The sequence below is a fragment of the Triticum aestivum genome, chromosome 6B, assembly GCF_018294505.1.
Source record: "Triticum aestivum cultivar Chinese Spring chromosome 6B, IWGSC CS RefSeq v2.1, whole genome shotgun sequence".
NCBI classification, from domain to species: domain Eukaryota; kingdom Viridiplantae; phylum Streptophyta; class Magnoliopsida; order Poales; family Poaceae; genus Triticum; species Triticum aestivum.
The window spans coordinates 600,001,878-600,013,263 of NC_057810.1; the positions used below are offsets into that span (position 1 = coordinate 600,001,878).

The 11,386-nt window shown below is 46.3% G+C and overlaps 1 protein-coding gene across 1 annotated transcript; it reads left to right on the top strand.

Annotated features, from left to right (window-relative positions):
* The first annotated feature begins 5,934 nt into the window (after positions 1-5,934).
* LOC100136993 (soluble starch synthase 2-2, chloroplastic/amyloplastic) lies at positions 5,935-10,950 on the top strand. Its single transcript, XM_044558171.1, has 8 exons — positions 5,935-6,532; positions 6,734-7,058; positions 7,238-7,302; positions 7,899-7,976; positions 8,066-8,176; positions 8,272-8,316; positions 9,048-9,221; positions 9,576-10,950. Exons 1-8 carry the CDS (start codon positions 6,263-6,265, stop codon positions 10,530-10,532), a joined length of 2,025 nt encoding a protein of 674 aa, XP_044414106.1. The 5' UTR covers positions 5,935-6,262; the 3' UTR covers positions 10,533-10,950.
* The last annotated feature ends 436 nt before the right edge of the window (positions 10,951-11,386 follow it).

The following is an 11,386-nucleotide window of genomic DNA, read 5'->3' on the forward strand; positions in this document are numbered from 1 at the left end:
AAATCTATACTTAGTAGAAATATATTTGCAAGAGTATGTGCGAGGCTACTTATTAATTGATATGTTTTTCTTATTCAGAAATTGCCAAAGAGCCTATCTGTGAGTTGTGGTATCGAGCTTGATGAAGAAGTCTCAGTTGGAATATGCCTTACAGCAAGGGGCTTCGTCACCACCGGTACGTACAGCATGGACACGGACGGTCACACACACTTAAACTCGGTTGGGTGGAAGAACTTCCTCGTTGGCAAGAATCTTCGTGTTGGACAGACCATCCTAATTACTATCAGGAACACCCACCGTCGAGGCTTGAGGATGATGATCGTCGTTGATATCATCTAGAACTACATATGTGTGTGTGGCTGTATGACTATATATACCTAGTAGAACTTCTATATATGTGTGGAGGTAAGACTACCTAGTATTGCTATTCATATATGCTATATTCATGTGAGGATGCATGTTGACTATATATGAGTACCTATAATGCTTTATGATATTGTATGACTACTGTATGACTATGTGGCATTGTGGTTAATGATATTGTTATCTGGTATATGTGAAATTGCAGTTTATTGAAACGGGGTAATGTTCTACATCAGGGGCCAGCAGAAAAAAATGATAAAAGATGCAGCAGTAGCGCGGGGACAGAAAAGCGCTATAGCTACTTAATAGTAGGGCATGCCAGAAAAGCGCTACTGATATACTCAGTAGTAGTAGCGTGGGGATATACCGCGCTGCTACTACATTTAGTTGTAGCGCCGTAGTAGTAGTGTGGCCACCCGCACTGCTAATAGCATCAAAACCCGTGCTACTACTAGGGTTTTTCCTATTAGTGTTGGGTCCCGACCCAAGCCATACCACGGTACGAACTTGTGTCCTCCCAATGTTGGCCATAAAATGACTAGCCAGATCTTGACTACGTCGAATATGAGTAATGCAAGAACCACGTTCCTCTAGATTATCCTTGATCTCCTTAACAAAAAAAGCATATTTAGACCTATCCATATCACCACTCTACATCATTCTTACGACTTCTAGATAATCAGATTCAATTTGAATTGGTAGATTGCTCCACTGTGACGCCATCATTAAGCCTTCTTTGATAGCCTCAAGCTTTTCCTTCTCTATTATCCCATACGATGATTCCTAATCTCCAAATGCCATGCGAGTAGTCACATCCCAATCCAATCTGATGCAGAAGAATAGCCCCGAGGAGACCACACCTCCCCATCACCCTGCCCCCGATTTGCAAGGCTGAGAAGTGGTTCAAGACCATCCCGCAGTCAGCCCGAGCGAGACTGCAACCGGGATTAACTGGAGGGAGAGAAGATATATACACAACGTTGACGCACTGATGAAGAGACTAAACCCTAGCAAGAGGGCAAGATGAAGAGGTGTGGACGTTCATTATCACATTTATGCGGGGTGCAAATTATATGGTTTGGGACTTCGTGAGGATATGGATCTATCAAAGAAGATTTGAGAGGGAACAATATCTTTCCTCAAAAAAACTGAGCTAGGCCAATGTCCCAAAGGGTAGCATTTCCCATTTGGCACTTTAGGCGGCTGTTACTGTGTATTCTGCAAAAGGACCGGCCCGAGCTGGGCCGGCCTATTTAGCTTCATTTTCTGTTAAAACTGCAAAAACACGTGAGCGTGGAGAGTCAAACCCGAGATATCTTGTACTCGATAAACTGCACTAACCACCCAGACCACAATGCATGTTGTGATCACTTCTCCCCTTTCTTATTTTTCTTCTTTCTTTCTTTTATTTTTCTTTTTCTTTTTTTCTTAAATTCATGAACTTTTTCCAAAACCAATGGTTTTTTTAAATTGATAATTGTTTTCCAAATTTATGATCTTTTTTAGAATTGATGAACTTTTATAAAAAATCTATGACCTTTTTTTAAAATTGATGATTTTTTTCCAAAAAATGATGAACTTTTTTGAAAATAGATGTTCTTTTTTTTGAAAATGATGAACTATTGTCAAATTTGTGAGCTTTCCAAAAAAGATGATTTTTTTCCATGATCAATGACTATATTTCAAATGGATGAACCTTTTTATAAAATCCATAAAATTTTTTGATTTCACAAATTGTTTCATAAGTAGTAAAAAACTGGTCGGTACTGAAAAAAACTTGATGAGAAGCGAGCGGGGGTGGGGGTGGGAGGGGGGCAGGCTAACAAACTCTGCTGCGCCACGGCCAGCTTGAAGCCCAAGAGCCCGTGACGTGAAGTCCCCAATCCTAGGGAGCAACTAGGTGAGGAGTGCTCATAGCAAGCTCCCCAAGGGTCACTTAGGGTGGGGTGAGAGTGCGACACTTGGCGCGCTCTCGGTCGCAGCCACGTATCGCGCTCCCACTGAATTTTATTTTTTATTTTTTCACACACGTTTTCAGTTTTTTAGATTTTTTTTCCTTTTTTTGGCTTTTTGGTTTTTTGCTGGTCTTTCTTAGCTTTTTGAGCAAAAACATTTTGTGTGAAAAATGAATTTTTTTCTTTCATGAGAGGCACGGTTTTACTTCCATGAGAGGCGTGGCCATGCCTCTCGGAAACAAAAAAAATATAGATTTTTTTTGCTTTCGCGAGAGGCACGGTTTTGTTTTTGCGAGAAGCACGGTTTTGCTTCCGCGAGAGGCACGGCTATGCCTCTTGGAAACAAAAACACGCTTTTTTTCTACTTCTGCGAGAGGCACGGTTTTGTTTCTGCGAGGGATACGGTCGTGCCTCTCAAAAACAGAAAAAACGCGTTCTTTTTTGCTTCTGCGAGAGGCACGGCCAGCTTGAAGCCCAAGAGCCCGTGACGTGAAGTCCCCAATCCTAGGGAGCAACTAGGTGAGGAGTGCTCATAGCAAGCTCCCCAAGGGTCACTTAGGGTGGGGTGAGAGCGCGACACTTGACGCGCTCTCGGTTGCAGCCACGTATCGCGCTCCCACTGAATTTTATTTTTTATTTTTTCGCACATGTTTTCAGTTTTTTAGATTTTTTTCCTTTTTTTGGCTTTTTGGTTTTTTGCTGGTCTTTCTTAGCTTTTTGAGCAAAAACATTTTGCGTGAAAAATGAATTTGTTTCTTTCATGAGAGGCACGATTTTACTTCCATGAGAGGCGTGGCCATGCCTCTCGGAAACAAAAAAAATGTGGATTTTTTTTGCTTTCGCGAGAGGCACGGTTTTGTTTTTGCGAGAAGCACGGTTTTGCTTCCGCGAGAGGCACAGCTATGCCTCTTGGAAACAAAAACACGCTTTTTTTCTACTTCTGCGAGAGGCACGGTTTTGTTTCTGCGAGGGGTACGGTCGTGCCTCTCAAAAACAGAAAAAACGCGTTCTTTTTTGCTTCTGCGAGAGGCACGGCCAGCTTGAAGCCCAAGAGCCCGTGACGTGAAGTCCCCAATCCTAGGGAGCAACTAGGTGAGGAGTGCTCATAGCAAGCTCCCCAAGGGTCACTTAGGGTGGGGTGAGAGCGCGACACTTGGCGCGCTCTCGGTCGCAGCCACGTATCGCGCTCCCACTGAATTTTATTTTTTATTTTTTCGCACACGTTTTCAGTTTTTTAGATTTTTTCCCTTTTTTTGGCTTTTTGGTTTTTTGCTGGTCTTTCTTAGCTTTTTGAGCAAAAACATTTTGCGTGAAAAATGAATTTTTTTTCTTTCATGAGAGGCATGGTTTTACTTCCATGAGAGGCGTGGCCATGCCACTCGGAAACAAAAAAAATGTGGATTTTTTTGCTTTCGCGAGAGGCACGGTTTTGTTTTTGCGAGAAGCACGGTTTTGCTTCCGCGAGAGGCACGGCTATGCCTCTTGGAAACAAAAACACGCTTTTTTCTACTTCTGTGAGAGGCACGGTTTTGTTTCTGCGAGGGGTACGGTCGTGCCTCTCAAAAACAGAAAAAACGCGTTCTTTTTTGCTTCTGCGAGAGGCACGGCTTTGCTTTCGCGAGAGACACGGTTTTACCTCTCGGAAACGAAAAAAATATCTTTTTTCTTCCATGAGAGGCACGGTGTTGCTTCCGCGAGAGGCACGGTGTTACCTCCCGGAAACGAAACAAATATTTTTTTATTCCGCGGGAGGCACGCCTGTGCCTGACGGAAACGAAAAAAACCTATCAACATGGAATCTAGTTTTCAAGATCTTGATGTGAGGAATCCAACGATGAAAATGGTTCAAGTTTTGGACACACGATTTTTTGCTCGGTTTTTGACCTTTTTTCAAAAAAAAAGTTCGTCAAAACCTATCAACATGAGATCTAGTTTTCAAGATCTTGATGTGAGGAATCCAACGATGAAAATGGTTCAAGTTTTGGACGCATGGTTTAAGAGATAAAACATTTTGAATAAACGAATCTATGAAAAAAAAAAGAAATTCAGGTTGCGACAAGTAGCGTGCATGCAGTGCGCTACTTGTCGCAACTTGGTGAAGAGGAGAATGACCAATTCAGTTTGTGCATGAGTTAATTGATGATACTAATTGGAGGTGGAAGGATGAACTAGTTCATCATACTTTCCTAGCACCAGATGCATAGGCCATCCTAAACATACCGTTGCGCAACGGTGGAGAAGAAGATTATTTTGCTTGGGCTTTTGAAACATTCGGTGTTTACTCTGTCAAATCAGCGTACCGTGCTCTCGTGAATCATAAGGAGCGTGTTGCTCTAGAGGAAGGAACGTCTATCGGCACCTCAAAGACAGATCAACAAATGTGGACATCACTTTGGAAGCTCAAAGTTGTGCCAAAGGTGAGAGTTTTTTGGTGGAGAGTAATTCGCGGCATTCTCCCTGATGAAGCTACCCTGAAGCACAAACACTTAGCATATGTAATGTATGTCTGGCAAAAGAGGAAGATCTGATGCATGCGTTGGTGTCATGCTCGCATGCTCGGCGTTCCTCGGATGATGTCCAAACTTGGTTTGACTTTTGTTTACCAAGGTTGCATACTAATACTTGGTCAAGAGACATTCTCTGTGATGAACGCTTCACGGATCAGGTGCGTGCTAAAATTATTTCGGTGATGTGGGCAATTTGGACCTCGCGTAATCGGTGGACACATGAGAAGGACCACACTGATCCGGCACAGTCTGTTCGACGTATTCGGGAGGATCTTGCAGTCCTGGAGATCCTCCGTTTCAATGCATCCATCCTTCCAGGTCAGGGTTGGAGACCGCCCGATGTTGGTTTTGTCAAGATCAACACTGATGGCGCCATTAACTTAGATTCTAGAGTGGCAGGGGCGGGGGGTGTTGCCCACTCTTCAACTGCCCTTCTAGCAGCATGGTGCAAGCCGCAGGTTGGTATTACCGACCCGCTCATTGCCGAGTCCTTGTCACTACAGGAGGGAGTCCTATTCGCAAGTCTAAGGGGCTACTCATGGAGATGGACTGTCTGGAGATTGTGAATCTCTGGAACGATTGCCACAACACTCGCTCGATTGTGGCTCCTATTTTGTTAGAGATTGGAGAGCTTACCTTGTCGTTTGATTATTTTACTATGTAACATGTAAGTAGGACAGCTAATCTCCCGGCTCATCTATGTGCGAAGCATGCCTGCTCGCTTATGGTGACTGAGAGTTGGTTGGACTCAATACCCTCGTTCCTGATCACGAGCCTCTTGACGGATGATCGCAGGAGCTCTTTTGTTTGAATAAAGCTCTCAAGTTTCCACGAAAAAAAAATAATCTTTAAAAAAAGTACTCATTAATTATTGATTTCGCCAATGCTACACCTACACTACACGGCACTTGGGTACCCCTCAATTCTAAAAAAAACATGCGTACCCAAAAAAACACGGCACATGGGTACATAAACTACAGCGCTTTCCGTGGACCCGCAGCGACCCCTCACCAATGAGCAGCAGCCACAACTACACGTGACGCACGTTGTTAGCAAGCATGGCCCCACCCGTCATCCACAGCCGTGTCAAGCCCACCAAAAAAAAGGAAGAGCCAACACTCCGCCGTTCACTCCCCTCTACTCGTCGTCTTCCTCGGCGCGGGCGCTCTAGCTCTTCCCAGTCTCGGCCTCCGAGCTCCACCACACAAGCCGCTCGCCTGTCCCTGGCCTCCAGCTCCTCCGCCTCCCGGGCCCCCGCTCCGTGCCGCCGCAGAAACCTGCGGCCACACGTACCCAGCGCAGATCTTTCTTCCACCCGCGCTTAATTTCCCTCGTGCTCGCGCCGCTCGCCATCGCCCTCGTCTACCACTGTTCTGCCTTGTTTGTTCGGCTGTTTCTCTTCAACCCCCAACGACTTCTGGCGCGTCGGATCCCGTGATGTCTGGGTACATCGCTTCCTCGTCCGCGGCGTTCCTCTTGCTCGTGGCCTCCTCCTCCTGCTCCTCCTCGTCGCCGCGGCGCTGGCGGAGCAGCTCACCGCGCTCTTTCGCTGCCGCCGGTACGCGGCTGCATTGGGAACGGCGAGGATTCTCTCGGGACGGACCGGTGCCGTGCCGGAGCCCCTGCGCAGCAGCTGGTGGTGAGGATGGCGCGGCGGCAGGGGAGAGCTCGAAGGAGGGGGTCGCTGGGCTGCGCGGCAAGCTCAAGGTTGGTAACGCTATCATTCCTTCTTTTCCATTCGAAGTTTCTGTACATGCTTTGCTTGGCAGAAAGAGGGTTATTTTTAGTGCAAAAAGCGCAGTTTAGTCGCCCTTTCTGTCGGAAATGTAGCCTCACGTGCAGTTTTTGCCATGCGTTTTCCCTTCAGTTTTTGTGCTGTATTACTGATGGATTCCATTTCGTGCTCAGGCTGCTGAAAATGAGGATCCGGTTTCACAAAAATCAGTTGCATCTGCACCCAGGCTAGACAGTAGCGTTGCAGAGCAAAATGGGGCAGCTGCGACCAGATCCAAAGCCGATCCGTCAGCTCCTGTCTCGGCGGCAGCATCAGGTTATTGGAAAGACGTCGTTGTCGCTGAACAGGTTGGAACTAAGGTTGACACCGGTGGAGATGCAGCAGAAGTGTCGAGATCTCCCGTTGACAGTGAGAACAAGGGGTCTGCTCCTTTGGCTGGCCCGAATGTGATGAATGTCATCGTTGTGGCTTCTGAGTGTGCTCCTTTCTGTAAAACAGGTGCGCATACATAAACTGAGCAATTAGACTTCCCTTTTGTTCTGTTTGACTGAGCTCGAGCCTCGAGCAATCAGACTTCATTTTCTTTTGGAAGGAATCAACCTTCAAACTTAGAATGTACAGTACTACTCTTAAACTTGTGTGAATTGTTCTCTGACCAATAATGATATCATGCATAGGCGGGCTTGGAGATGTCGTGGGTGCTTTGCCCAAGGCTCTGGCCAGAAGAGGGCATCGCGTTATGGTACCCACTCCTTTGCTTTTCTCTTTGGTCCATCTTGCAAACTGAAAGGACATGATTTACTTAATTAGTGGATGATTGCTGATATAAAATGTAACCACATTTTGAGTGCTACACACTTGCACATGCTAAATCAGTTGTTATGCACCCTGTGCTTGAGCAACATTTCAAAGTTGTTATTATTTTCCCTCTCAAAAGAAGTTGTTATTATTTCCAGTTGGTGTGCAACATGTGAAAAAACTTACACTCTAACCTTGATTATTTGTCGGTGCCTAATGCTATTTATGTATATGATATCAGAAGAAATACTGCATCATAACAGAACTATTCATTTTTCATGTTTGATCATAGTTCAAAAAAGCGCTAGGCGTTAATTGTGCGTCTTGCCACCGCCTTGCTCTTTTCTGATCGAAGTGCATGCTTAGGCGCGCCTTTTTTTAACTATGTGTTTGATGTAACATGTCCAACATAGATGAGCTGACAATAGGCATGCCTAAGACAACACCTTTCTGTAGAAGTGCAAATGTAGGGTATGTTCGAACTTGAGTATGGAGACCTAGTTTGGAAAGAAGTAATACAAGTATTTCTTTCAATTTTAGGTTGTGATACCAAAGTATGGCGATTACGCAGAAGCTCGTGATCTTGGTGTTCGCAAACGTTACAAGGTAGCTGGCCAGGTATGTTAAATAACGAGTCTGCAGTATTAAATGAAAAGTGCAAGGAACTATGAACAAATCAGTTAATTGAATTGTGTTCTGGTTTGCAGGATTCAGAAGTGAGTTACTTTCACTCTTATATCGATGGAGTTGATTTTGTATTCTTAGAGGCCCCGCCCTTCCGCCACCGGCACAATGATATTTATGGAGGAGAAAGACCGGTAAGCGTCTGTTTCCCTAGAGCTTTCTTAGCCATAGTGAATTCCTCTTAATGCCTATGTAATTAACGTTTGTACATTTCCATCATTTTTGGCAGGATGTGCTGAAGCGCATGATTTTGTTCTGCAAGGCTGCTGTCGAGGTACCTTCACAAATTGTATTGCTATCGATGTCTAAACAATTCGCAAATAACTACTCTGTTTATTCTGAATTAGATTGTGTTTGGGAGTCCAGACACAGACACAATATGTACTACTACTCTTACACCATTACCTTTTTTCGGAGAAAAGACCATCATGGTCCATCTTTTGTAGAAAGCAAGTAAAAGTTTCATATAGGCCCTGGATTCACCAAGTTTACAGGTAAGCAAAACTGAAAGGGAAATGCCATGCACTGAAAACATGCCTAGTGAATCACCACCATTGCTAAGACCTAGCAGCTGTGTGTACATTTGTGATCAAAGCTTTTACGGCTTGATTGTGCACTAAATTGATGCCTATTCAGGAGCAGAGTGAGTAATTTGATCTAATTTCTTCATTGGTAACTATTTACATCTCGATGAAAAAATTTAAATTGACCATATAAATTGGTTCTTGATATTTGAAATGTGAGATGTCTCTTGCTCCTTTGGACTCATATAAGATGAACTCTACCATCGAACAAGCTGACAACTCAAGCTGAGTTTCTTGCAGCAAGCCGTATGTGCGCTTTATTGATCAGCTTGTCTTAAGTCATAAGAACACACAGGACAGCTCAAGCTAGCATGCCTGTATGTTTGGTTATTCTAGCATAGATGAACTGTCATTATGATCTTCAAATTAATTATGCACATATCCAAATGAATACAATGTTCATCTGTTCGAGCATTTGTAGGTTCCTTGGTACGCTCCATGTGGTGGTACTATCTACGGAGATGGCAATTTGGTCTTCATTGCAAACGATTGGCATACTGCACTTCTACCTGTTTATCTAAAGGCATATTACCGAGACAATGGCCTGATGCAGTATACTCGTTCTGTTCTCGTGATCCATAACATTGCTCATCAGGTTTTACACCTCAATCTTTAACTGCACATTTTTACTTGAGTACTAGTTGAACTGAACCATCAGTGTACCTTTCATTGGAAACGAACTGACCTTGTACTGTCATTCCATAAGAGGTTGCCATGCATGATTTTTAGGTTTAACAACTGGTCAGCAGTGAGATTTTATTCATTTGCCAATCTGTCTTACTTCCTCCAGTTTACAACTATTTGTCATGTTACCACTTCTTTTTTGTATGAAAATGAACTGGCGACTAGTATAGCTTCATGAAAGTTAATCAACAAATGATATGCTCCACCTTTTTTATCTTTTATATCATCCAGTGCCAACCTTGGACACTAAAATTTTGCTTTGCAGGGACGTGGCCCTGTAGATGACTTCAACATCATGGACTTGCCTGACCACTACATGGGTCACTTCAAACTGCATGACCCCCTTGGTGGCGAGCACAACAACGTGTTCGCTGCTGGCCTGAAGATGGCAGACCGGGTGGTCACCGTCAGCCATGGCTACATGTGGGAGCTGAAGACGGTGGAAGGCGGCTGGGGCCTCCACGACATAATAAACCAGAACGACTGGAAACTGGACGGCATCGTGAACGGCATCGACACGGCCGAGTGGAACCCCGCGGTCGACGTGCACCTGCACTCCGACGACTACACCAACTACACTCGGGACACGCTGGACATCGGCAAGCGGCAGTGCAAGGCGGCCCTGCAGCGCGAGCTGGGCCTGCAGGTCCGCGATGACGTGCCGCTCATCGGGTTCATCGGGCGGCTGGACCACCAGAAGGGCGTGGACATCATCGCGGCGGCGATGCCGTGGATCACGCAGCAGGACGTGCAGCTGGTGATGCTGGGCACGGGGCGGCCGGACCTGGAGGACATGCTGCGGCGGTTCGAGGGGGAGCACCGGGACAAGGTGCGCGGGTGGGTGGGGTTCTCGGTGCGGATGGCGCACCGGATCACGGCGGGTGCGGACGTGCTCCTCATGCCGTCGCTGTTCGAGCCTTGCGGGCTGAACCAGCTGTACGCGATGGCGTACGGGACCGTGCCCGTGGTGCACGCCGTCGGCGGGCTCCGGGACACGGTGGCGCCCTTCGACCCGTTCGGCGGCACCGGGCTGGGGTGGACGTTCGACCGCGCGGACGCCGGCAGGATGATCGACGCGCTCGGGCACTGCCTCAACACGTACTGGAACTACAAGGAGAGCTGGAGGGGCCTCCAGGTCCGCGGCATGTCGCAGGACCTCAGCTGGGACCACGCCGCCGAGCTCTACGAGAACGTCCTCGTCAAGGCCAAGTACCAGTGGTGATGCGCTCGCTGATGCTGACGCCTCTCCTGCAATGCATGCACGTACTTACGGGACCGCCGGAATCGGGGCCGACGATCACGATCACTGGCGCCCCGGAGTAGCCAAGGGTCACGCGATGCCACCGGCGGCAGCCGGACGACGGTGGAGGTAGAGGTAGTGAACCGTGCCCGTGGCGCCACCCAACTTTTGGGTTCACGGGTTGTATACACCAGTTCAGTCGGGTTCGTGGCGTCTGTGGATTACCGAGTCGTAGGCGATCAAATAGGAAGTTGCAGAGTCTGTATACTGCCAATTTTCTCGGCTCTTGGTGTGGAAAAACACAGTTCTGAGAAGGTTCATCACTGGATGCTGACCACGTTCTGTTTCATGCTCCCTCGGTTTCAAAGTAATTGAAGTTGTAGGAATATTCTAAGTCAAACCTAACAAAATTTGACCAAATTTATAGAAAAATCTGCTAAGATCTACAATATCCAATATATATAATACGAAAATATATTTCATAGGTCGTTGACTCGTTGTTAACGCGTCACCGAAGCAAGCCATGTGGTACTGCTATACAAACTGTTTATTACGTCCTAAGAGCATCTACAGTCAGACTCCTGATTGATCGGGCGGGCGCGGGGACCACTGACAGGATAGGAGAGAGAAGTAAAAAGTAGCAAAAAATTGATCCAACCGGACCCCTCATATCTTCCCTGTACGTTCGGGCTGTCCGTGAACACTCATATCCATCTCAAATATGGGGGGATATGAGGGCTCATAGGCACGCCTGTTTAATCCGCCACATAGGACGTGGCCCCACCTCGGACCACCTTTTCTCTTTCTTTATTCATTATTTTTTCTCTCTTCATCTC